This window comes from Vanacampus margaritifer, chromosome 4, assembly GCF_051991255.1.
Source record: "Vanacampus margaritifer isolate UIUO_Vmar chromosome 4, RoL_Vmar_1.0, whole genome shotgun sequence".
In the NCBI taxonomy this organism is placed as follows: domain Eukaryota; kingdom Metazoa; phylum Chordata; class Actinopteri; order Syngnathiformes; family Syngnathidae; genus Vanacampus; species Vanacampus margaritifer.
In genome coordinates, this window is record NC_135435.1 from 11,496,105 (window position 1) to 11,524,021 (window position 27,917).

The following is a 27,917-nucleotide window of genomic DNA, read 5'->3' on the forward strand; positions in this document are numbered from 1 at the left end:
ACTGCCTCTCATTGGATGGATGTAGTATGACAGATTCAACTACTACAATGTTGAGACACACACATTAGTCCTGCCCTTTGCGTCAGATATTTCACAATTTTAATAATTACACAATTGGAAAAACTTTGTATAGGAGGGGGCCACAGGGGGGTTCCAGACTCAATGTCCGGAATCGCCACTGTTTGTACATGGAATCGTTGGAAAGGATTTTAGTGTATAAAAAGTCTATCTTTCCTGATATAAAAATACTCACTTTTGAATGTCATTTCTTTTTTTTTATATTTTATATTTGGCCCTCACGAGAAAACCAAAAATATTTACAGTAACTACACTACCTGAATGTTGATGGGAAATTCTACACTACAGCAAATCATAACCACACAGTTTCAGTGTTCTCTGCTTTACAAGGAGGAAATGAGCATGGGAGATTTGTGACGAGGAGGGTGTGTTCACAGGTGTTCAAGCACTTGTGTTTGTGTGTTGGCAGTCATTGTTGTAATTGTTCGACACAAACCGGCAGTCCATAAAAGGCCAAGTTGTGAATCATCAGATTGAAAGACTCGGATCACTCGGTGTGCAAAATTTCAGCAGCACTGAAAATAAGATTGATTTTCATTGTTTGGTTCAAGGATGACGACTCCTTATCTTTTGGGGATTTTTCTTGGACTTTGGGCCATCGTTTATTCCACTCAGGTCAATTGTAAGTGTCAGTCCTTTTCTTTAATGTGCTTCTTTCTCACCCATTGTTTTTTTTTTTTTTTTTTTTACTTTCAGCAGGTGGCTGATCTAGTGATTTACTATTATTTAAATGGTTTTAAGTTGTTTTAAGTATACAATTATTCTAACTGGAAGTATTAGGAGAATGAATCACTCAAAAGTAAAACATATTTTAATACTGTAACACACTGTTGTTATTATACAGATCAAGCACACACTATCACTTTTAGAGATGTCACATCAGTCTTTAAATGTAATTTTAACTACATAGAGCGTTGATACATTGGGTTGATCCTTGTCCTTCCCAGGATGTCTTTTTCCTTACCCAATGAGTCAGCACTCTCATCTCTACCACCTGAAGTGCTCATAATTGTTCGTTCATTCTTTTTAAACGGTCTAAGCGTTCTGTTTCACTATCGCAATGCAGGTTTTACTCGTAGCTTTGCATGTCACACCAAAGCCTTTGTAAAATAAGATGAATTCATTCATGGTCTATAAAAGGAGGAATTGAAGAGAAAAAACAGGGAATACATACTTCTCAGCTCTTTATACTCTTACAGGAAACAATTGAAATGAATAAGAAAAGAGGGATATGAAAGTTCATTAATTCTAGTTTGTGATTTTGCATCCCCTTCTATATTTGAGTTACGTTCACAGGGTGTGCCAAACGGGTGATTGACTGAAGCTCCAATGAAACTTCCTCTCAACCCACTCTTATATGAGTAATCACCCAGGTTAATCATTACTGTCACACTTTAACAAAGACAACACAAGTTAATACAAGAATTTCAGGCTAAGCTTGCAACCCCCTTTAAGGTCATAGATTACTTCTAAGAGAAAAACTTTCCATGTCAAGTCTGGTAGGTAAGCATTTGTGGTGATCCTTGTATTTATTTTTCCATCCCTTTCTCCCAGCTGTGACCCAAATTCCCATTAAAAGTGAGGAAGACGTGCTCAGAGAGGCTGTGACGGATGGCTTTCTTGTTGAACAATTTCTCCCCCCGTCACTCAGATCCGAATCACTTCAAGAAAACTCGACCACTCAACAGTCCAACCAAACATCCTCTGGCAGAGAAGATAGTCGTAATCAAACCCTGTTGGAGATCATTGACGGAAGCACATTAGGTGACAAGCTCTTCCAGCCCAGGGATGAAGGTTATTCAACCACAAGTGAAAGAACATTGTCAAGTTCAAACTCATCTACCACCTTAAATCCTCACTCTGACAGGACCTCAAACGCAACACCGCCAAGTGACATCACAGAGCCCAGTGTGCCCTCTAAAACGGATGAATCTGAGAGTTTTTACTCAGGGTCTGGAAGTAGTGAGATCCTAGACCAGTATACTACTCCACAAACCACTATGACCTCCACTGGAGGTGACGGGGCAACATCATCTTTCATCAAAACTGGACATGAAGACGGAGATGAAGATTCGGGGTCAGGATCAGGATTTGGAATGCCAAAGGACAAAGGAAAAGCCAAAATCTTTGAATTTCCACCTGTCCAAGGTAAACATCCTTTATACAGTAGATCCATAATACCGCAAACTTAACAGATACTCTAAATGTGTTTTTTTTTGTTTTGTTTTTTTTGTTTTACGTCTTAGGTGGTGAATTTTACCAAGTACCACAGTCTAATGATTCTGCTGAAACAGAGCAACACAAAGGGCATGAAACACCAGGTGACTTTCAAACAAATCCAAATTCCTGTTTTTTCTAAGACACTTTAAAGTGGAAGTCAACACCCCAGTTTTTTTGTCTGACAATAATATGTTCTATGCAGCCCCACTAGTCTAAATATGGTATTCTGGTTAATATCTGTTTTTATCCATCTCAGGGGCGGCCATTTTGCCACTTTGTCAACTGAAGATGACATCAATGTTCCTCAGGTCTCAGGTAACAACCAGTTTCAGAAAACAGGTGCGCTCTGATTGGTTGTTGCCTGAGTTCTGAGCAACATTGATGTCATCTTCAGTCCATAGCCAGTGGCAAAATGGCCGCCCCCTGAAATAGATTAAAAAAAACGCTGGATTTTGCTTCATAACTCATATTCCAAAAATGTAATATTAATCAGACTAGTGAGGTCACATATGATATATTATTGTCAGGAAATGTTTAAGGTTGACTTCCACTTTAAAAATGATGCATTTCATTAAGTCAGTCTCTCCTCTATCATCAGATTGGATCATCATCTTGGGTTTTGTTGTTGGGGTTGCGGCCCTGTTGATGCTTTGTCTTGCTATCGCTACCAGAGACAAGTGAGACTTACATCGCTAAGAGTAAATATTGAAATGTTCATCTCCTAGCTGGTATAATCTGAATCCTTCTTTTTTATTTTTTTAGATGGAATGTGGGTCCGAGGCAATCATCAAGTCCACAAACAAAAGTTGACTCCTCACAGCAGCAGAAGGCAGAGAACGAAGCATTCCTGCGGAAAAATACACCCAAAGAAAACGGAAAGGCGGTGGAGTATACGGTTATCCCGTTGGATGATCTTCCAGAGAACTAGTCACGCTGAGACAAACTTTTTTTTCCCTTTTCCCCCCAAAAATGTGCAGCGGTGCCGCCTCGGATGCAAGACAAACAATATACTCCAATACATATTTGGATCCCTGGTGACAATCATAAATACTTTATAACTACATAAATACTCATTTATAATTCGTTAGTGCCATCAACTTTTTTTAACTGATAAAATCTGGTAAATGAAGCTGGTAACAATGTTTCTTGAATACCATCACATACTTCTGAGTAATATTCAAACAAGTGTTAATTATTGGCCTTTCTATAGGATTAAAAAAAAAACAGCCAATATTTGATTACAGTGTCATTTATAATTATAAAGTGCCTTTTTTAAGATTATTTTTGTAATTATTGTATGTATATGTAATGTAATTTGCAAGATGCTATTATGCTGACCTCCCCAAAATAATTATGAAAGCACTGAATCTACTTAAACAGCTTTTTAGGTGTTGCTATTCTGTATCATATGAAAAATGCTTTGAGAAATAAGCCCACCAGCATTTCATCAATAATTTATTTGTACATTTTATATTTTCATACACATATTAAAATATTATACAGTTTTTTTGGTATATTTTTGCTTGACAAAGACTTCTGCTCTGCAGTTGTTTATCATGCTTGTGAATTCGGAGAGTCTAGGTCAAGATAGATTACAATGGATGTTAGACACAAAATAAGAAATAGAAAATATATGTTGAATTCACTAAATATTTCACATTTTCATTAAAAAGAAGAAAAGAAAGAAATTACTACAGATCAGTCGACCAAGAACATTTACTGATCAGATCAATAAAAGATTAAAGGAAATATCAAAGTGAGGTTTTACATTCAGATAATTTAAGTGTCTGATATTCAGTTGTGGACATAAACCAGAACCAGGACAAGTTTTTCACATCTTCCTCAAAGGTGCTATAATAATATTCCCGAAGCAATACAGCTCAGTTCAGCATGTCACACTTTGGTTTTGAACCCTGATCTGTCCAATGTTTTTACTGAGAGTTGTGTTAGTCATGTATTTAATGAAATGCATACATACACAAAGGATGTTGTGTTCTTCCCTATTGCCTGACAGCCAACAACATACAGTATCTCACTTGACCCTTTATGTACAAATGTACAGACTAGAGCAGTTAGTACCTCAACAAGAAGGTGGCAAAAAGTTGTGGTACGTGCAGTTGAGTTATTCTGGTACCCGCCACATTTACGGAAATGACAACAAATTGCACAGTCAAAGTACTAATGTAGCCATTTTCATCAAGGGGTACAATGCTTGATGAAAATGGCCCAAACGTAACAATCTGCTCAGGTCTCACTACATGCAGACACTTAGCTGCCACGGACTTACAAATGTGTTTCACCTTTCTCATGACTTGGAAACAACCAAATATATAATCAAATAATTACACAATTCATTTAATAATTAGGGTCTGACTGTCTCCTAGATCATGAATGGGAGCGCTTACTTATTATTTTCATAATAAATAAAGTTCACAAACTGTGAAAATAATAATCAAATAAATACGTAAATAAATAAATAAATACACCCTTAAACATACTTCTAACATTTTTAACTAAAAAAAGAAAGCATAGTAAAAACAATTCAAAGCTCTATACAAGTTTTTCACATTTATCTAAAGAGAATATATATACACAAAGTGCAAGGAGGCACTTTAAGCAATAATATTTTTACATTAGCTGTTGCTTTCTTTAGACCAAAATAAATAAGTGAAATCGGAGATATTATACAATCAAATGCCGGAGACCGAATCATTTCTGTGATTAACAAATATAATATTTTGTCACGGGACAAAAAAAAAGATGTGTGTGGATCAAATTCACGCAGATGAGGAGGGCCCAGCCGTCCTCATTCCACCATTAAGATGGATACAAATAATTTCCTGAATTAATGGGAGTCCCAAATTAACTTGTATCTTGTAATTTCAACAACATGCTTACTGCACTATGCAGCTGATTTCTTCAAGGCAAGTTAAATATTTAACAACAAAAAAAGAAAAAAACAGTGAAAAATAAAGAAACACAAAACAATGCACTGGTTTGAATAGTGTGAGAGACATTTCTACTTTTTCTTCTTCACTGACTCCCATCTAATCTGCCATGCTTATCTTTCTCTTCTGCGTTCAGAAAACAGCACACACTGTGTGAACACATTCCAGGTTTTTCCTGTAACTACTCGCAAAAATTCAATGTTTCAAACATTACAAAAATATTTATAAAACATGAACAAAATAACTTGGAGTGCACCCTCATGTCCTTGTTTGACAGCAACACATCATGCACTGGCTGTTGCCACAATTAGAGGCCACACCTTTCCCGCTTTAAGGTCTAAGACGTAAGCTTTCGGCTTAGGTTTGCGTGTATGTGCGACATCACGGTGTAATCCAATTAGTCAAAAAGTAAAAGGTATTGCACCAGCTTGTCTTTGTATTGTAATATTGCAAAGAGAGATACTTTATTTTACATTCTGTACTCATTGACCATGTTTGCATTATAAGCGACAGTCACAAAGAAAATCTAAATTCTTTATTGTAACAACCACCTGTTACTGATAATAAGCAAAATTCATCGGTTAAAAAAAATTCTCAAGCATTGACCTTAATATTTGTATCAACCCAATCATCTGCTTTACCATTATTTGCAGCTCTCTCTATGCAACACAAAGATGTTGAATATAAAAGTGAAATGAGATGTTACAAAAAGTCGAAGTCTGTATTTGACTAAGAATGAAGTTCGCAGCAGCACCAAGAAAGACCCAGAGACTTTTCACCCGAATAGTTGTTGGAACTTGTTAAATACACAATCTATCTGAGGTGATGTGAAGCTACTCAGATGGATAGCTGATAAAAAATGTAAAACGGGCAACTTTAGGATGTACAGTCTCTCTGGTTAATGCTGTTTGAGTGTCATTTTTATAGTTTTGTCATCAGAAGGTAAAAGCTTGTAGAACTCAGGGTAAGGCGCAGCAGCTTCTGGGTCTGCTTTACTCGCATTTCCATGGTTCCTCTTCAACAAGACAGAAACCTGCAGTCTTGCCATTTTTGCCCATGGTGTCCTGAAAGCAATTATCAACAGTTTCTAACTAAGGGCCCAAGGCACCATTATAACAAACCATTAGTGGTTGGAGCAGAGAAGCCAAAAGTTCTTGACATTCAGGCCATTGTCCTCAGGGTGAATATTAATATGGGATTTTCCAATACATGTTTTTGAACACATCATGTAATGAAATACCAGACGTTTTATGGTAACAGGAATACATCAAAACAGGGTTTATGCATTTTGAGTGTTGGCCATGTATTTAATGGATTCTCTGCCCAACCGAATTTTAATAGGCCAAATAATAAGAATTCAACTTCAGCATCATATGAAATGCAATATCACCACAAGGTTAACTACAGTTAGTGACGGGTTAATTATTCTATTCATTATTGTGTAGTAATCATAGTGAAACAGCAGTCTTTATGTCATACCACCAAAATGTATATTTTCAAATATGAAAATTTAAATGTAGTTTGGTTGGGGCTGCCTTGAATACATAAATACATGTCCAATTAATAGAATAAAACAGTTTTCTTTCTGCGTGATATCTGACAACCACAAATAAATCAATGATACGTGTGTACAACATGATGCATAAGGAATGCAACAAACGTCCATTCAACTGGATGTGATACACAGAGAACTTTTTTCATTGTCAAAAAAAAAAGGGACTTAATTTCATGAAGAACAAACTTAGCCTTTGGTTAACCTGGTACCACAAAAACTGCTTTTTCCTATGTTAAATGGTGAATGTGTCAATACAGATTTTTTTTTTAATCTTCACCCGCATTTACACATACACCAATAAAGGAAGTCACATAGACCAGACAAAAACAAACAGTCGGGGAGAATCGTCTACATACAAGTCTCTATATCCGTTAACGTGAAATGTACCTTGCAGTCGTCTATCAGGATTGAATTGTGGTGAGCGTACACATTCTGGTTGGTGTTATTTTCAAAGAAGGACTTTGTTTTAGTCATCTCATAATCCTCCATCCGGGATTGTTGGGCATCAAAGGAGTCAAGCTCATCTTTGGAGAGGTAGTATACAATACCGGCTCCGTACGAGTCCCCAATCACATTGACTGAGGTACGGAAGCGATCCCTGTATGTCAATAAGAGTGAAGATAACCCAGTTAGAAAGTCAGGAAAGGAAAGACAATTGACACAGGCCACTTGAAAATGACAGTAAAATATAGCATTTGAGTTGTAAAAGATGATGTTTTGGGCATGTGTGTCCATCTTAGAAGGTGTGTCAGAAATAGGGTGACTCAAATTGAGTAGCGAATTGGCCGTTAAAAATGAACGCAGAATGAGTATTTCCAGATTCGAGTCACATTGTGTCACAGCAATGTCACGTGGGAGGAGTGTGTGCGTCTTGTGAAGCCCCACTGAATTGGACACAACACACGGAAGTATTTATGTGTATGAGAATATATAGCCAGATAGCGAGCATTAGATGAGATTGTTAAGCAGTCAAAGAAGCCCAGCTTCAAGACAGTTTATCAATGCCTTTGTATTTGTTACTTTATTGATGGCCTCTCGGGCCATCACAGCAGCATACGAAGGGAGTTATTTGGCCACTTGCATGCTGGAGCAGAGACAAATACCCAGGTTAGCATAGCACAAGCTATTAGCTAGTCCACACAGGTGGATGAGAAGTTCAGTAAATGGAAGGATGGATGAATGTTTGGAAGAACACCCGGGTTACTGCCGCTCACCAGTCTATGGTGAGGGATCCTGGAGGTGTGTGTGTGTGTGTGGGGGGGCTGTGATCAAGGATTTGGGCTACGAGTCCAAGCTTTAGTCAGAAAAGAAGAGGAGCACCATTTTAAATTCAAATTTTAAAAGTATGAGATTTCCCCTTTAATGCTGCGCGTGTACAAAAAAGATCCTGTTGCTTCACCATGACAACTCGACAACTGTTCACGATGCCCTGGGCATCAGCCAGTTCCTCACCAAGAAAAACATGGCAGTGCAGGAAAAAAAAAAAACTACTCAAACTCAAGGGTACCATCAAGGAGACCAGTTTTCAGTGTTGGGAATTTTACTTTTTAAAAGTAATTAGTTATAGTAACTAATTCATTGCTAAAAAATAAATAAAAAAATAACAACAATGGAGTTAGTAATTGAATCATAATTAAAGTAACCAGACAAAGTAACTATTTTCTCTACTAAAAAATATATATACCGGTATATCAAATAATTTTAATTTTTTTTATTATTATTCATATTATTATTTTACATTATATTTACATTATTATTATTATCATTATTATATTATTAATTTTATTTATTTGTATTTATTTATGTATGTATTATTAATATTATTTAATTATGTCTGGGTTAGGTTTTCAGTGATGTTTGTGAATATCTACGTCACACAAATATCTCACTCCATAATTACAGATCTCATATGTGTACCACTGCCAAGTACTACAGCAATCAGAATATATACAGTATATAGAAAAAATAATGGGTATATGGTGATTTGTAGCACATATGTGAGCTATATGTAATTTGTGGACAGTCTAGCACAGACAGTTAAGAGAAATACAATTGTTGCCTCTATAAATTACATTAGTCATGAAGTCTTGTAATGATTCTTGTCTTGATGGAACAGAATTTTCAGCGAATTGTTCTTCATTGCGGCCGTTTTTCAGCAGATTTCTAACAATGTTATTTTCACCCAACGTCAGTCTTGTCACAGAAATCAGTTGCAGGCTACGGACGTCGACTCTTGTTAAAAGGCTAACATGTTTATTGTGAAAGCACGCTTCCCACGGCACCTCCAAAATAAAAGTCCCATAGGAAATGAATGGAGAAAGGGGGAACAAATTACAGATAAAGCACCTTTTTCCAAGACACGCTGGGCGCGCATACGTTAACCGACCGATATGAATTTTAGCTCATTTTGTAGCAATTTTTCCCATCTTTAGCTCAGTGTCGCAATTTATTTTAAGGAATGAAAGCTCTCCCCCCTGTGCGGGTTCAAAGACAGTGAGTGAAATAGCCTTCTATTACACTCTGTGGAGCAATTAGGCTTTGAGTGGCTGGAATCAAAAAAATCTATTTCCAAAAGTCAAAAGTTTCACTTCAACTTGTCACCATGGCCACTATCTTTGCTCACTAGACATCAAATTCTCACATTTTGTAGTGACAAGTCTCTTCTTTCAGACAAACTAACTTTTATTTGGCTAAGGTGTCATTTAGTACCTTTATTTTCCCTTTAAGCGAGTAGAAGTCGGACTAACTCACCTATCTTTTCCATGTTAAATTCGCCTCCTTTTTCCTCTTCATTTTGGATAAATCATAAGTTTTCAACCTGCTCTCATTTGGTCATTTTTCATCCGATTAAAAAAGTGAGAACATGCTCGCGTTCCCCAAACCCTTGCCGTTCTAACGAGCCATTTCTTGAATCTGCATCTTGAACCGTTAAGTTGTGAGAGGCTTTTGTTCGAGGTGTGCGTCTCTCATACAATATCACTGGAATGTGGGTGCGTGACGTCTCCAAGTCAAATGTGTGTGCGTGAAAGTGCATTTTTCTTAAAGGGACAGTAAGATACTTTTAGTTGATGTTGATTATGGTTAACTTCCACATTTCTTGACCGATTCCAGTCGTTTAAATTTTAAACTGTTCAGCTCATTTACATTTTTTTTAAAATACATTTTCAGGGACAGTGAGATACTTTTAGTTTATGTTGATTATGGTTAACTTCCACATTTCTTGACCGATTCCAGTCGTTTAAATTTTAAACTGTTCAGCTCATTTACAAGAGTCAGCAGTCCCATTCAAAATTTGCGCGGGAATTTTTCTAGTTCTAAACGCTGTTCTGAAAATGTGGATAACATTACTATTGTAGAGGATCATAGTGCATAAACGTATTTCAGAGAAGGCGGGGAAAGAAACTACAGAGGGATTTCTTTGAAGGGAAAAACTTTCAGTTTGGATTTGAAAAATACTGTATCTTTTGTGACTCGAATACTGGAACTTTTCTGACACAGCTCGTATTTTAACTGCGATACTCAATGGTGCATGGAGGTTTGCACAACTTCTTTTCACACGGGATTTGGAAAAGGCATTTGATTGTATCTCTCATGTGACCTGAAAGGAGTGCACCACTGGTACATGTTTGCTACTGTAGGCCATTCTCTCTGTGGAAATTGTTTACATTGGATGCAGGAATCCACCACAGCTGCTTTTTGTCATCACTTCTGCTCACTGTGTTTTTTATGGACAACATTTCTTGGTGGCAGTGAGGACAATTTGATGGCCTGAGGATTTATCCACTGCTATTTACAGATTATATGGTTCTGATGGCTTTATTGAGCTGTGACCTTTAAAGTTTACAGGGGCAGATGACAGCTGAGTGTGAGGCTGCTGGGTTGAGAATAAGAACTTTAAATCAGAGACAATGGTCGTGTGTCTATGTCTGGTTCACGAGTGAGAGCGGTATGGACAATGAGATCGATAGTCACACCATGTTACAAGCTTATATGGACCAAAAGGACAAACTGGCAAATACAAGCAGAAGAAACAGAAACAGTACATAACTTAATAATCCGAATGATTTATTAGTTGTATTATTATTATTTGACTTCACCATTACCTGGCATTGACTCTTGTGTAGGTGTATACATGCTAATTGTCTACACATGCGGCTCATGTGTACCGTGAATGTAAACACATAGGTATTGGATGTGCATCCCTTCAAATGTACATTTCATGTAAAATTGCTAAGGCATAAGGGGATTCATCTGGTAGAGAGTCGCTTAGGGGAAAATGCACTTGGAGTAAGATCTTGGGGCAGACCTAGGTCAAAGTGGAGGGGCTACACAGCTGGCCAGGGATCATCTCAGGGTCACCTATTATTGAGTGATGTTGGAAATTTGGCCAACAAAAACGCAAAAACTGTCATTTCAGTGATTTTGTCATATTGCTCAATAATTCAAGAATGATGTGGTAAAAGGAGTATCCCGCCATAAATATGAATGAGGCATCTAAGATTAATATGACATTTAAATTGCTTCTGTTGACTCTTGCCCTTTTAAAGATAATTGTCTGGAAACAGAGAAAGTGACATACTGCCTAACATTTAAAACGCGTTATATTAACATGACAAAAGGAAACGATTAATTCTAAACATTTTCATTCCATTAAAACAGGAAGGAACCTCTCCCAAAATTATATCATGAGCCAATTTGAAAAATTAAATGAGGATTCTTGAAGTTGTAATTGTGAAGTGTATGAAACTTTTGCTGCTACACATTTTTTGAGGATGGTGACATAGATTTTAATGATGTCTTTTGGGAATTGAAAACTTGTGTTAACTGCAGTTTGAAACTTTTGCATTCAGTGCAGCATAAGTAAACAGGAAAAGTAAACAGGCTGATTATTAAATAAACACAAGGTTGGGTTAGAAAGAAGTATGCTTGATAGGAGTTGATAAGCAACAACAAAAAAAAGACATCTGTATAATATGATTTCAAGCGTTTTACTCACAGCAGCCAGTCGACAGCCACAAGGAGGCTGATGTCCTGAGTGGGCAGCCCCACTGCTGTTAGGATCAGCAGCATGGTTACGAGTCCAGCACTGGGGATACTGGCTGCTCCAACACTAGCCAGTGTTGCTGTCATACTGTAGGGGAACATACATTTGAGACTCGGAGGACAAATGATGGACGAAGGCACCCACTTGGTAATTGATGGTACTGACTTCCTAGTAGTTCACATGTAGTGTAGTATCCTTACCTGACAGTGACAATTTGGCCCCAGTCGAGAGCAATTCCATTCATCTGAGCGATGAAGATGGCAGCCACGGCCTCGTAGAGTGCTGTGCCGTCCATGTTGATGGTGGCCCCAACAGGGAGGACGAAACGCGTTACTCTCTTGTCAATTTTCAGGTTCTCTTCTAAGCATCGGAACGTCACAGGCAAGGTTCCAGCGCTGTAGAAAGTTTAAAAAAAGAAAAGAAAAATATATATTAAGTTTTGCATCAGAGTTGCAAACTCAATATGGTTCACCATCTAAAGAATTCTACTTCATATTTTGTATTGTGCAACTAATGTAAGTGGGTCATAATTGTTGTGATGTTCCTTTGTTCTCTCAAACAATTATTATTTTAAAGTATTCAGATTTATTAATAATTATTTTGCTATACAAAAGCTAATATAGGCAATGACTTTATTGAGACTTCACTAAAATCATTCAAGAAGGGGTCATGGAGAGAAAAAACATCAGCTGTGACTCAACTGCTGCAATGTTTGTTTTGTCTGACAATTAGCACTTCTTGTAGATGGTGGAGCAGCAAGCTGGCAGAAACTTAAAAGGAGTGAGCTCACCTCAGTAGGGGAATGAGGGCATCTCATGTCATTAATAAAACACAGAGTAAATGAAAAATATCCCGCATGGAAACAAAGTTGGAAGTTGCTGCTGGCATGAATATTTCAGTTACGGCTTGAAACGAAAGTTCCTGTTGTTATTTGCTGTGTAGCCTTGGAAACAAGGTAATTGTGAAAGCACTATTTGTATTTGTATTATATTAAAAAAAAGTAACACTGACAGGCAGCTTGTGCCACCCTACGGAGCCCCTCTGGTGCCAGGGTATGAAACTTTTTTGTGCTAATCTGTACCCACAGTTTAATAACCTGTACCCACAGTTTACTAATCTGTTCCCACAATTTACTCATCTGTACCCACAGTTTAATAACCTGTACCCACAGTTTACTAATCTGTTCCCACAATTTACTCATCTGTACCCACAGTTTAGGTATCTGTACCCACAGTTTACTAATCTGTTCCGACAGTTTACTAATCTGTTCTCACAGTTTACTAATATGTACCCATAGTTTAGCAATCTGCACCCATGGTTTAGCAACCTGATCCCACAGTTTAGTAATCTGTACCCACAGTTTAGTAATCTGTTCCCACATTTAACTAAACTGTACGCACGGTTTAGTACGTCAATAACAAACAAAGAAGAACACTCGAATATATAGATACAAGTTTGATTTATTTGAAAACTGGAGTAGTGTTGAGGTTGAAACTGGCGAGAAACTCCATGCCATTTTGAATTTGTCGAAATGAGAGCAGGTTAAAATCAGTGTTATTTTTTTTAAATTGTAGGCAACAAGGAAACCAGCGGCTTCACCAATGCAAAACTGTGAAAACACTGTCATCTTTAGGCCAGAAAATGCAATTGCGGTTTAGGTTTTGATAATATAGGCTGATAGACTGAGCGCAACGGTAGAGCCAACTTCAGCATCGCTGCTCATTTAAGTAATCCATGGGTACAGATTGCTAAACTGTGGGTACAGATTGTTAAACTGTGGGAACAGATGGCTAAACTGTGGGAACAGATTACTAAACTGTGGGCACAGATTACTAAACTGTGGGTACAGATTACTAAACTGTGGGTACAGATTACTAAACTGTGGGTACAGATAAGCAAAAAATAAAATAAAAATAAAAATGTCATACACTGGCACCAGAGGGACTCTGTACCACCCAGTGTCAGGTCACTTGAATCATTTTTGGAAAACAATTATTATAATACCTGGATGCTGTTCCAAGTGCTGTGACCCAAGCCTGGAACATTCCCATGAAGAACTTGAAAGGATTTTGTCTGACTATCACAAAGTATATAAGGGGAAGGAAGATGCCTCCATGGATGATGAGGCCCACTATCACAGTGATCATGTACATCCCCAGCTGTCGAGCAACCACCTCTAAATCAGCAATGGAGATGATTTTCCCACAGATTAGGCAAGCAATTCCAACAGGTGAGTACCTGAAACCCAAGAAGAAACACTGCACTTTTTAACCCTGTAAAGCCCAACGTATTATATCAAATACAAGACATTTTGAGCCCATTATTCATGAGTATAATATTTTTTTACCATTAAAACCCTGACGTATATGATCTGACACATGCATTGCACGGATAATCCATTAGAGGGCAGCATCACCTAGTTGATGGCTTTTCCGAAGATCGAACCAATTGAGAAAAGAGAGACATCTATACTTTCGTGGGATATGTTATTTTTGATTTTTGGAAATACTAATATGTTTGATATGTTATCATATTTTTGACAGTTATAAATGTACGAATTTAAAGTATTGTGACCGGATGTATCAAATATGACAAAGATCAAAAGTCCAATGTGGCAGTAGATAAAAAAGAAAGAAAAAAAAAGGGTTTTCAAAAGGACCAATAAATACTGAATTTTCTCTCATACATTCCATGGTTCAGGTTTTGTAGGGTTTTAATGGTAATAATAATAATAATAATAATAATAATAATGCATTAGATTTATATAGCGCTTTTCTAGACACTCAAAGACGCTTTACAATGGAATGGGTACATTATTCATGCACTCACACATTCACACTGTGGTGTAGCTACAGCTGCCCTGGGGCAGGCTGACGGAAGCGTGGGTGCCAGTGTGCGCCTACGGCCCCCTCCGACCACCACCAAACATTCGCACCTTCTATACACCAGTGTGAGTAGCACTGGAGGCAATGTGTGTAAAGTGCCTTGCCCAAGGACACAACGACAAGGTGACTTGGGGAGAGCGAGGATCGAACAGCCGACCTTCTGGTTACTGAACGACCGTCTCTACACACTATGCCACGGCCGAGCATCAATAGTATGATGTAGTGTCAACTGTTCTTTTTCTGGCTTTATTTTGTTTTTTGAGTGATACACTTACCACATAATTGCACCAACAATCTTCATGATGATTTCATTCAAGACATTAAAGAACTCGAGCATAAGTTTGGCCTTCTCCCCCATTTTCCCCATGATGACACCAAAAGCAACAAAGAATCCAATCAAACCTTTGAAGAAAAAAACATGAATGCAAATGAAAAGTCAAATCGGGCACTCAGACTGTAATCCGAATTTCCTTAGTACTTTTTTGTCTGGAGTAAGATCAATAACCTACCAAGGACATTCATCCCACCCTTGAACTGAAGTGACCTCTTGATGGTGAACTGTGGGGGTGCTTTGGTTCTGTTAGTGGGTACTTGTACTTTTGTGGTCACTGTTTGTATCTGCACGAGAAACACAGTATGACAATTAGAATTAGGAAGAGATCCAAAGTTCAAGGCACTTGAAAGCAAATCAAACATTGAGGGTAGGAAATGTACCTGTTGGAAGCAGGCTTGAACCAAGTTTTCCGGGAACAGATTTCGGATGAGGTCAAAGAGAGCATCCATACTAGAAACGTCGTCATTCTTCTTCCCCTGTCCAAGATTAGCTTTTAGCTTGGGGTTCCCAGGATGGATGAGCAGCACTAAGATCACCCCCAAGACTGCTGCAATCACTGTTGTTGACATGTAGTATACCATGGCTCGGGTGCCTAAACGGCCACTAGATTTCGCATCCAAGCCAGCCAGTCCTATTAGAGCAGAAATTTCACAAGAATGACACATAGTCACTTTGTTGTCATTGTCACCCTCTCTTTTTCTTGCTGTTGCAATTAATCGTGAGTTAATTATTGAAGTTATGCGATTAATTATGATTAAAAAATTTAACTGCCTGACACAGCCTAATTTTATAATAGACATTTTTCAGTGATTATCCATGCATTAATTTTCTTCCACTTAAGGATCTGGTCGCATGGATCGGTATGGCAGAGTCTGCTTTCAGAAGAGTTTTCAACACTCACCTCCGGCATAACTTGCAGGGTGTCCTTCCGGCCACAGCTCCAGTGGCTGTCTCCCAGGACACCATGCAAATTCAGAGGTAGGGTTTGAAACTTCTTCTGACAATGGACTCTATATTCCTATCAGCACAAGTGAAACTTTTCTTAAAGCCTTTTTTTAGCCCCCTTTAGATGCATGTACTGTAGTGAAAATATGAATTCTTCAAATGTTTATTTACCCATTATGCTACTAATGCAACAGATTTGCATTTTTTTTTAACAAAGTGAAATTAGAGGAATGTGATTTTAAATTGCATTTTGAGCTGGCAATATTCACAAGGCCTACTTCATTATTTCAGGTTTGCTATATTCAATCTTTTAAAATACTTTTTGTAACCTCAAGCTCTTTATCCTGGTGTTTGCTGTTTCAGCTCAAGGCTCCAGACTCTAGGCTGCATACCGCAGTCAAGAACACAGAACACACAAATTAGGCGGCATATATGCAGCCGCCACTTTCTTTTACCCACCTGTGACCAGACTTGAAACAACAAGAGGCAAAATAAGCATCTTCAACATCCTCATTAGGATCTCCCCCGGGAAGCTTATGATCATAATAACATCAGGAGGGAGAGGCGATATGTGCCGCAGCAGCATTCCAGCAATGGAACCCAGAAACACACCTGAATCAATCATAAAGGACAAACAAACAAATTTACAATGACAATAACAATATCAGAATAGAGTCACCGTTGCCTCACTACCATTATTGAAGACATTGAATTGAAGAATCATAGTGACCACTGTACACTGCTATAGTTCTATCAATACAATCTTTGCTTTAGTTGCCAGATAGTGGACAATCAATATTAATATAACCATAAACTCACCAAGAATTGTCAGCGTTAGAACCATGTTCTTCATGATTTTATCACATATAACGTTGCATGTACTCTCAGTCGTGTCCACTGTGGGCTCCAGGTGGCCCTCATCTATCCTGACCTCCACTTGCTTCTGCATCTTGTTGGCACTGTGATAGAAGAAAACAAGGAAAAGCTTTTCTCACAGTACGGTGAGAGGAGATGTGAACACTTTTGACATTTAAATTTGGTGAACGAAATCAACATATTTTTAATGAATGAAAATGAAATCAAAATTAAGCTGTGGCCTTGTGCAACAGTGGGAAAACGGTCAAAGCTAGCTATTATTTACATTTTGGCATTCAGAAAGTTCTACACAGGCACAATTTTTTTTTCAGTCAATGAGGTTAGCAGTAGGATAAGAGCAATGTCACACATATTCAACCTTCTACTGGGAAAGTCATTGCGTGGCTATTGTCAAGCTCAGAGGCAGTGCTAGTCGTGCCAAGGACTGCAGTTAGATTCTTGCAATAAATAAAGAAGTACTGGTACATGCACAGGCGACTGAATGGATTTTAAGACTGATCATGTACTGATGTTAAAGGTTTAGAATAAAAGTGCCAGTTATTTCGTATATATAATAGACGTGCAAAAATGCCATTATAATAGCTTGATTTTCCACACACAGTACACAAATACAATAACATTGCTGGGATTTTTCAAACATTACAGCATAAAGTTGATCAATGTGTGAAGCCTGTAAACGGTTATTGCCGCACAGAACAGTTCCTCTGCATTTCTAGTTTAGCTTCAGAAACAGCATTTTTACTTGACCCCTTAAATTCTCTATTGGATCAGGGTCTGGGGATGAGGCTTGTTTGTCAAGTGATTTGTTTGAGTTATTCGTTGTATTGAAATACAGATGGCATTTTGCCGTTGGTACAAGGCAACATGACTTATTCATGTTTTGTGGTGAAATGAAACTGATCCACGATCCATAGTATACGATAAATCAGCCCAGTACCATAGTATGAGAAATATTCTCATATCATGGTGCTTGTGTGCCACACTCAACAGTATTTACACGGCACTGTGTATTCTGGCTTGAAGTCAGTGTTTGAATTTGTCTGACTAACTGTCCCTAGAAGAACAATCTAGCTTTCATCAGTTCACAAAATGTTGTTCCATTTCTCTTAAGGCAAGCCAGTGTATTGCTTGGCAAAATCTAACCACTTGAGCACATCTCGTTCTTAACAATTGTGCTTTGTGACGGCTTCTTGCTGATAGCTTGGCTTCACATAGGAGTCACATAGGAGGAGAAATGTTGAAGAATTGTGTAATGCAATCCAATCATCCTGGGCCAGAATAAAAGTTGGTTAGAAGTTGGTAGACTCCAAGCTTCACAGCAATTTTCAGAAACGGTGAGTCTACTACATTAATTTTGAATACAATGTGTAGAGTTTCCAATGCTGATGCATATTTGAAATTTCAAGTTATTATCTCTAACAATACACTGTTATTACTGTTTTCCAAACACAACTCTTTATTCAATGAGTTCCCTCCTTGTTACTGAACCATTCTTTCCATAAAGCTTTGCCGAAATAGATTTAGAAGTGTTTCCACAATCCAGCTAACAAACAAAAACTGATGAAAAGAACCTAGTGGCAGTCAGTATTTTATTTCTACCTACTTGAAAGTTCTAAGGTGCCTGTTTATGTTCATTTTGTTGTTTACAAATCTCACAGATTACTGCTGACACAAGCTTTTCATCACGCTGCTTCATCTCACCACTGATGCAACATGTTGGTTTGTTATGGTTTGCTGGCTGTAAAGCCTCTTGGACTTAAAGATCAGCTCTCCCCTGTGCGGCCTTTAAATCTACTGGAGAGTACAGACGTTCACAGTTATGCAACACATCTCATGTCATTGAGACGGTTGACCTTCTTGACTTTAACACCTGGATCATTAGTTTTGGTAGCAAGTACAATATGGACACTATTTTGGTTTGAAAAGGTGAAATAATAAAATATTGACTTCAACTTGCAAAATGTGTGTTTTCTTTAAGTATGAAAAGAGAAGTAGAAAGGGAAGAAATAGTAAGAACTGTGTAAACACCATGCTGGTTAGTTGAGGTTTGATTAAATATCAAATCAACAACTACTGAAGAAATGTCTGTATGATATGACTGAAGAAACATCTAAGGTAAAGAGAGAACCTGCCAAGCCAATCACGTCTGTCTGATACAGAGTGCTCCAGCATTAATGAGGCTTAAGTCTTTACAAGAGGATAAAATTAGCACCTCCAGCACACAAGTAATTGTGTTACGTAACGGAAAAGGGGCTTCCCGGGAAAAGTCAAGGTGCCACCAAGGTGTGACTGGTGAATGTAATGGAGAAGATTACCACTTTGAAGTTTTGCTGTAAAAAGAGATGAGAGAAATGCTTTCCATTGCAACTTAGATTGCTTTTGCTAAAAGTGCCAAAACACTTAAGAAGTTATAAAAACAATGACAGAAACAGTGAAGTTCATTTCATCTTCTAATGCATAAATAGCTTGATGACTGTAAATGTGCTACAAATTGGAAATATGTTACCTTAGCAAACAAAGGTACTCAGCCTGACTAATAAATCATGAATGAACTCAAACTGTCCAACAATAGTTTTAAAGAATATAAACACTTGCAATTTGTGTATGGCTCATCACATTACAACATCATTATATGCAACACATTGATTCCAAATGCACTCACCTGTTGCTTTGCGAGCTGTTAAGAATGTAAATTGTATTTGAGAGTGACTGCACTGCTATCCGTCAGGTGAACATGAACAAAGCCATGGCTTGTTTGTTAGTAAATCCAATTAGAAGCCCCAAAACAAAATGTATTTTCGCTCTCTCTTCAGAATGGGGTTTTTCAGCCTTGTTGCAGAACACTTCCTATTCCGCATGCAAAATATATCCAGATTCTCAGATGCTTGCATATGCGGTTGCAGAGACTTGCAGAAAGGTAAACTGGCTTTCCTGAAGCTCTGACAGAACACAACCAGACAAAATGGGTGGAGTCAACCTTCCAAGATTAGTGATAGAACACAATCCTTGCTGCTGTTATTATTTTTGCCTAGTTCTGTCCCCTTTAACAAAAAGTATGAACACAAGTTGTTTAAAATTCCTCCAAACACATTTATAGACGAATAAAACCAAAACATCTTGCCTTAGTGACAAAAATATTTTTAAACTTATGATGTTTATGCATTGCAGTGTTGTAAAAGTAGGTAGAAAAAGGCTAGCATAAATATTCCACACTGCAACTCGATAAGCAATTTGTAATGTTGATGTTGATAGTTATGTTTTTGAGAGAGGAACATGTAAATCCTATGTGAAACCATGAATCTCTATGAATATTACTTCCACAAACAGCTCTTGAATAAAACATGACAAAGCTTTTTCCATGCTAAAAATGTTGGCTTGTGCAGGATTCAGGCTCGTATTATACAGATCTCCAATAGGAAGTTCATCATCATTTTGAAACACGTTTACCAATTATTTACACAGGAACATTATCTAAAGCTTTGTAAATAGCAGTATTAGAGCATATAAATGATAACTGTATTTTATAAACCCACAATGCTGAGGAATAAAGTATAAAAAAATATTAAATTCCATCCATCCATTTTATAATCTATAGTCTTGTCTTCATTGAATGAGCTGTAGTCCATCCCACTTTGGGTAAGACACAGGACACACCTTGGATTGGTCACCAGTCAATCCGGGGCTCATATAGACAAACGTCCTTCCACACACTCACATTCTCTTCAATGAATGAATGTAATAAAGCCGTGTTTTCTCCTACAATGAAACCATCCTTAAATATTAGCCACAGTATAATTTTGTACAAAATGCTGAAGCTTGATAGTTGCATGAGGGAAGCAAAACCTGACCAGGTTTATGTACAGTAGTAGACATGTTAAGCACTGTTAAATGAAAATACAATTGGATATCTAAATGACTCCTGCACTTTGAGTACAGAGATTAACAATCAGATCACTTGTAAGTTTTCAATAAAGCAAGAATAATATGGAATGGTCACTGAAGTAACTTCAATCTCACAAAGACAGGGAAAATCATATATTACTTTTTTGGTGGTCCTTCCAAATTATTTTACAAACAAATTCATGAAATTGGCCTGTACAAAATTATCACCTGATTCTTTAACTTCATATTTTTTTTGCACAACTCCATGCAAACATAGCAATCAAACAATTTCTGTAGCTCTATTTCGCCCACTACTGTGAGCAACTTGCTCCAACAGGTTGGGTTTTATGGCTGCTTTCATTCTTCAGCTCCTTCCACAGATTTTCAACAGGGTTTAGATCAGGGATAACCGAAGGCCACAACAAAATAGTCCAATGATTTGTTCTTATTCATTCTTGTACCCTGTCCAGATTCAAAACACTGTGTGACTGATGCAGCAAAACAACCCTGGAATACAACAAACATCCTCCATGTTTCACAGTAGGGACACTGTTCCTTTTTTTGTTTTTGCTTCATTGTTGCATCTCTAAACTGAGCGGATGTCACTTGCCAAAAAGCTTCAGTTTTGTCTCATATCCAGAGAACATTCCCAGAGTAGGTTTAATGTTTTGTTTATTTACTTGTTTATTTTGGGGTAATTGGTAATAACAGTGGCGGCTGGTCAATAGAGGGTGCAAGGGTGATGCCCTACCTCACATTGTTGTCAGTGTCACCATATTACTTTTTCTTGAAGATACACATGTATATATCTCTTTAAAATGACACATTTCAAGTCTGAGGCGCAGACATTTCATACTCTTGTTAACATTCCACCGCCCTAACTCGATGACATCACATCCAACTGGCAGCTTGGTCTCCAAAGATGTCGGTGCCTAGATAACTATAGATATTGCAAAGAATATGTAAACATAATAAAAAATTGAAAGAAAAGAAATATTATTCTAGATAGCACAATTTATGTGTTGAAAGAAAGTAGGAAGAAATACAAAACGTATCGAGTCCTACTGCTACAAATTATTACAATAGTAGGTTAAAATCATGTACAGTAATGTAAAAAAAAACATGCCCCTCTTTGAGCTAAACTTGCTAAACCCTCGCTAATGTATTGATTCACAGAATGTACGGTTAGACATATACATATATGTACAAACAAACCTATGTACATATACAAACATATTCATACACACATGCACGTATATAATGCATTATGTACAGTATACGCTCATATGCCAATACATGTCATTTAACCCTCGCACCCCTTCATCACTCAAGCAAACATCCAGAACTTATGGCATTTCTGCAGTTTCTCATGTTTATACTGAACGTATATATTTTTCAGGGCTATATTTTTAAACCCTTTTTGGAGTATAGTGATTCACACTTTTTTTTTATTCTGTTTAATAATAATAATACAGTATATACATTTGCTTTATCTTTTTTTTTAAGACATGTGTGCCTCTTAAAGCACAACAACCCTCTCTGATTTTGAACAGCTTCTGAGTACTGTGGCAAAGTTGGTTATTGTATGTTTGACATTATTTGTGCTGTTTTGAATTGAACTAAGTCATATGATTTGAGAGTGTTTAATTTAAATTTTTAAGACAATTAATTGTTTGGTCTTATATAATGTGAACATTTAATAATTCATATAGCTCTTTTTCGTTGTTTCAAGATGGGCTGAGTGTGATTTGCAATGTACTGTAGTTTTGCATCAACAAAAATGCATTAGTTTTATTTGCTCAGTCTGTTTCAATTGCGTTGACTATGATTTGGTGTTTAATGTGCCTGATACCAAAGACTATAAATTCACTTTGTTTAAATTCAAACATAATGTGTTCGTGTTGAACCACTTTTTAAATATATTCAGTTATATTTTCCACAATAACCAGAAGCTGCTTGAGATCTTCTCCAGAGCAGTATAACGTTGTGTCAGCAGCAAATAGAACCATTTTCCTTCACTACTTTCATCAAAATCTCAATGAGGCTGTGGAATGCAACTCAGGAGGCCAATTTAAAGCCAGTTGCACAGGTGAATATGAAATCGGGCATATTCCAAGTAGATGTTCTGTCCCTGTTGCTGTTCTGCATAGGCCTGAACACACTCAGTCAGGTCATAACCGAGAATGGCTTTGAGTATTGGTTCAGAAGTGGAACAATCAGCCACCTACCTCCTCTACATGGATGACATCAAGCTGTATGACAATGTGATATTGACTCCCTGATTCACATTACAAGGATATACTGCAGTGACATCAGAATGTCATTTGGACTAGCAAAGTGTGGACAAATGATATCTAGACGAGGGAAGATAATCACAAGTGAAGGGATTGAACTCAGCCTCCCTGAAGGCAGCATAAAAGATGTGCAGGACAACTACAATCAAATACGTTGGAGGGTCTAACTAGTGAGCGTCACAGGAGAAAACCAAACAGACAACATGAGCATAATCATTTCACGTTTACATACGACATGGAGCCCAGTAAAAAAGAAGTTGATAGCTCTAAATATTGTCAAGTGATACATTGCAAGGCATTTATATACTTTGGCTGTTGTGATATATGAACATATGAATGGCACATTCAAATGCGTTCTGTTGTCACTGCCATATGTACTTGGAGGTAGAATATGTATATTTTACTCATCAAGTGACAGTGTACAGTATCTATCACATGACAACCTTTCAGTGATGAAACTTCACAATAAGAAAGCATTACAGCAAAATTAAGCTCTCAATTTCCAAGTTCCCCATGAAAAAGGCTTTTCAGCAGAAGGGTGACATTATGACAGGGCCTGCAATCGAAACCCTCATTTTGTTGACAGCCTTAATTTACTTGTCAACCAATGTCACAACTAAAATTAGGCAACATATTCATACCTGACATGTCCTAGGAGTGCTATTTTTAGTGGATTTTCTTGACATTTTCAGCAATAATTATTAACTTTTCTTTCATTCATGTTATGTTCTGTCACAGTGATAGTTTAGTTGTTACATATTTATCCCATAGGTAAAGTTTTGTTATCACCTACTCTGATTGGCTAATGTGTAAAAAGAGCTTGTTCTTGGGGTAATCTTTAGGTTTCACATCTTGTAAACGATGAACAATGGCAAAGAGGAGTTCCAGTGCTTACTTTCTTCCCATTAAACCTCATGTGCCAGAGGAGATAAATTCTGATAATGAGTCCAAATCGTTTTATGAGACAACGGTCATGGTAAAAAAAAAAAAAAAAAGCAGGAAATTCTGTTTAGGGGGGACTCGCTGCATATCATCAGTGAATAAATAAGAGGACATGTGAATATTACTTTGGAAGTTGATTTACGGAGTGACATTTGGAGAGAAACTTGTTTGGGGAAAAAATGGAAAATGGATTTAAAGTCATGTAAATTATTTGCAAACAAAAACACATTTGCAAACAAAAATGATGGGTTTGATTTTTTTTTATGCTAAAAAGACCATTATAAATTGTGTGTGATGTAAGTGTATATAGTTTTGAAGCAGACTATCATTAGTGTGAATGTTTGTCTCTTAGCGTTGACACAATCATATGTGAACGAGCCATGACTGATCACTGGTCAGAGACATCAGCAGTCAGAGATTAGACAGTGAGAAAAAAGTCACGCTCTGAGCACATGGCAAAGCATTTGTCCATGCAATTTCACACCTCACTCCGCCTTTCCTCTGTGCACTCAACACCAAGCCGACCTCATGCTGCAACACCTGACAACACACACCACGCTTAGACAGCAGGTGTCTATAATTAACTAATCCGTCCTGAGCCATCCTAATCCAGCACACACAGAGATGGATCAGACACAGTCAGAAAAACGGGGCTGCGGGTACAATATTTTACAGCATAGTTCCTTCAATCAAAGAAAACACCTATTTCACCTCACAGTCGAAATTCAAATTGCATCATTAGGGCTATATATTAAAACTGGTACAAATTGAGTGCCACAAGCTATGCTAAATTCCCATTATTATGTGGATAAACTGCATGAACTTTTCTGGACATGATGTTTATTGTATTGCATTGCACTAATTGTGGGAATGATGACAGCATATGATATTTGGATTATTTATTATTGTTTTTATTTTTCTCTTCACTTTTTCAATGTACTTCTACTTCCACATATAGCTTTCAATTTTCACCTTTAAAAAAAATCCAATTATATTTAGTTTTCGCACATTTTAATGTTATCAAACTATCCCCATTCATTTTCAATGGGAAACTTCCTACGCCCTCTCCCTTACGTACATCAGCATCATCATTGCCAGGTGTTTGATACTGCTGAGTGGCGCAGTTGGTAAAGTCCATTGTCCAGTAACCAGGAGGTTGTGGCTTCAAATCCCACCTCCGAATGTACGTCACAAATGTATCCATGGCCATTATGCACAATGATATGCATGCTTATCAACTGACTTTCACATCAGGCAATGCATTATAATTTCATTGAAATGATTTAATGCGTGTGTCCCCATTCAGCTTTGTTTTTTTCCTAGCATTATGATACATTATTCAATATAAATACGAAGTAAGCCCTGAATTTTAGTTAGCTAAATGGTCAGTGCACTTCCCTTCTACTGTGGAGAACCTGTTTCAAATCCCAGCTGGACCAGATAAATTTGAAAATTTGAATAATAATTGTTCTGTAATTATTTAGCATCCATTATCCATCCATCCATTTTCTTAACCGCTTTTCCTCACAAGGGTCATGGGGGGCGCTGGAGCCTATCCCAGCTGGCTTCGGGCAGTAGGCGGGGTACACCCTGAACTGGTTGCCAGCTAATCCAGGGCACACAGAGACGAAAAACCATCCACACTCACACCTATGGACAATTTGGAGTGTTCAATTAACCTGCCATGCATGTCTTTGGAATGTGGGAGGAAACCCGAGTACCCGGAGGAAAAAACATCTTTACAATAGCCTTTTTATTATGACTGAATTTTTTTGGGGTGTTTTTAGGTGGCAGTATCAATTCAAAAGTCAATTTTATGTATTCAGCAGCTCTAACATTCATTCTATTTAATATCATTTAATATAATTGTTATAATATAGCATTCCACATGCATTCAAATGTTAGCATTCAGCTTTTGGACAAATCAGCAATTGCACATGTAATTAGATTTTGTGTTTTTAACTTGCTAATTTGCCCCAATAATGATTAAAATCATCAATTAACTTGAGTTATGTTTATTTGTGCTGCTTTATTCGCTTGGCATATGCTAGTCCTTTTAGCAAATGTTGTTGTTTTCATTCTTGAATTCTGAAACATAAAACCATTTTTCAGGTGGAGATACCTGATGTGTTTTGTTGTAGACGGGTCTGATCCATGGTGACTTACTGTGTCAGTGACACAAGTTTTGCTTACTGTAAATTGAGCTGATGAGTGTGATTCTGGCACGTAATAACCAAGACAAATTACAATCCAACAAAGAAAAAAAGGGCCAAATCAAAGTAACAGAATTTCAAATTCATGGACAATAAAACCTAGTACTAAAGTACAAAATGAATAAAAAATAAAATCAATGGATGTAAAACTTTTAGTACAATTTTTTTTTTACACTAACTCTAGTCTATGCTAATGATTTTATGCAGTGTTAATGGTGTACAGAAATGCTATACATGTAGACCAAAAATCAAATTAACGTTGATAAAATTAAAAGTAATGCTACTAGTACAGTATTACACTGTGTGTTGCAATGTAAACTAATCAATTCGGAATAAAATTATGTTCCACCATGTTTTGCCATGTTGAAGTTTTAATGAAATATACATCAAAAAGCACTTTATGATAATAACCGTTCCGTTGCAATGATATTTCAATATGGATTAACTTCTATCTTCTGGCAAACATGGAGTGTAATAAAGATTAACATATCTTTGCTCTGCCTAAAGAAATTATATTAGGTGCAAAAATAACACCACCTTCAATTTACCATCGACATTTGTAGACTATTAGCCAAGTATATATCTTTTTTTTTTTAACTTGATGATCTCATAGGTAAGCATTTACCAGTTTCCTGATCTAACCTGCTCTTAAACCTTTGCTCAGTGGGGGAATGCAGACATGTGTACCTTCAAAGTTCAGGTATATTTAATACTGTGCTTCAATATGCTACACTTGATATACCTAGTACCTAGTTTCCTACATTAATGTAGGAAAATTTTAACTATAATGCATTTGATATATCCAGATGGCATCACTTCACTAATGCAAGCTCACATATTGCCAGATTAAAAATTTGTGGGAGAAACCTGCTTGCTGCTTATACGTATGCAGAAACTCCCAAGGAAACTTGCTCACCTGTTGGGTGTCTTGTCTTCTTCCAATTTGTAGATTTTTCCACTTAAGATATGTGCAACTGCTTTCTAAGCTGTTTGGCTAATATTTGGCAGTTATTATTATTAATAATACAAGTAATGATGTAGCTGATGTAGCAGGTCCCTCTGAAAAAGTCTGCTACAGAGATCCTTGCACCTCCCCACTAGCAAGCTCCAATGAGTGTGTATACACTTCTCCAGCACATGCGCTTTGCGTACCCTGATGCTTAGACAGAGGGTGGAGAGTTCAAACGTGGGAACAGTAGGTACATCTTCTTAGGTCTCCAAGGGGTGCTCTTCACAATAAATCACGAGACTTTCACACCGATTTGTGCCAGAAAGATTAAATATTTAAAATTTATTTTTAATTTAAAATAGTTTAAATAGCACAGGACCCTGACAAAATAAATTGGTATGCTAAATTTAAATAAATTATTAAATATATCCCTATTGCACAATCATAATTGTAATTTTTATTTGTGGTTGTATGCTGTGTATTTAGTACTAACGCATCTACTGCAAAAACTATATGTGTTAAATCAATAAACTTCCAGCTATGCTATGCATACCTATTTTCTCTGCAAGTTGCAGATTTTGGCAAAATTCCATTTCATTGTTTGATTGCTCTGTCTTAGCATCCTCCTCAACGCCGCAAAGGAACGCAGCAGGTGTCGGCATCTTAGGAGTAAGAGCTATGTTTAGCAAATCCTCTCAGTGTGTTCCTCAATGACAGCACGTTGGACAGTCTGCATAGGAACTCACGAACGC

General features: G+C 37.3%; 2 protein-coding genes across 4 annotated transcripts; one reads left to right on the forward strand and one right to left on the reverse strand.

The window, feature by feature from the left end:
* The first annotated feature begins 452 nt into the window (after nucleotides 1–452).
* LOC144050420 (uncharacterized) lies at nucleotides 453–3,803 on the forward strand. The gene is made up of 5 exons (XM_077563628.1): nucleotides 453–700; nucleotides 1,633–2,226; nucleotides 2,325–2,399; nucleotides 2,897–2,975; nucleotides 3,061–3,803. The coding sequence occupies exons 1-5, from the start codon at nucleotides 631–633 to the stop codon at nucleotides 3,224–3,226; spliced, it is 984 nt and encodes a 327-aa protein (XP_077419754.1). The 5' UTR covers nucleotides 453–630; the 3' UTR covers nucleotides 3,227–3,803.
* LOC144050417 (excitatory amino acid transporter 2-like) lies at nucleotides 3,747–27,448 on the reverse strand. 3 transcript variants are annotated; one of them, XM_077563626.1, is made up of 11 exons: nucleotides 27,133–27,447; nucleotides 16,829–16,968; nucleotides 16,469–16,621; nucleotides 15,445–15,695; nucleotides 15,240–15,348; nucleotides 15,006–15,132; nucleotides 13,850–14,083; nucleotides 12,046–12,240; nucleotides 11,798–11,932; nucleotides 7,189–7,399; nucleotides 3,747–6,310 (listed from the first exon to the last, which is right to left on the reverse strand). In XM_077563626.1, exons 2-11 carry the CDS (start codon nucleotides 16,956–16,958, stop codon nucleotides 6,239–6,241), a joined length of 1,617 nt encoding a protein of 538 aa, XP_077419752.1. In that variant the 5' UTR covers nucleotides 16,959–16,968; nucleotides 27,133–27,447; the 3' UTR covers nucleotides 3,747–6,238. The 3 variants fall into 3 exon arrangements, with proteins under 3 accessions (XP_077419752.1, XP_077419750.1, XP_077419751.1); XM_077563624.1 differs by having other exon boundaries at nucleotides 15,240–15,695; nucleotides 27,133–27,448; XM_077563625.1 differs by lacking the exon at nucleotides 27,133–27,447 and adding an exon at nucleotides 19,548–19,824 and having other exon boundaries at nucleotides 15,240–15,695.
* Between the last annotated feature and the right edge of the window lie 469 nt (nucleotides 27,449–27,917).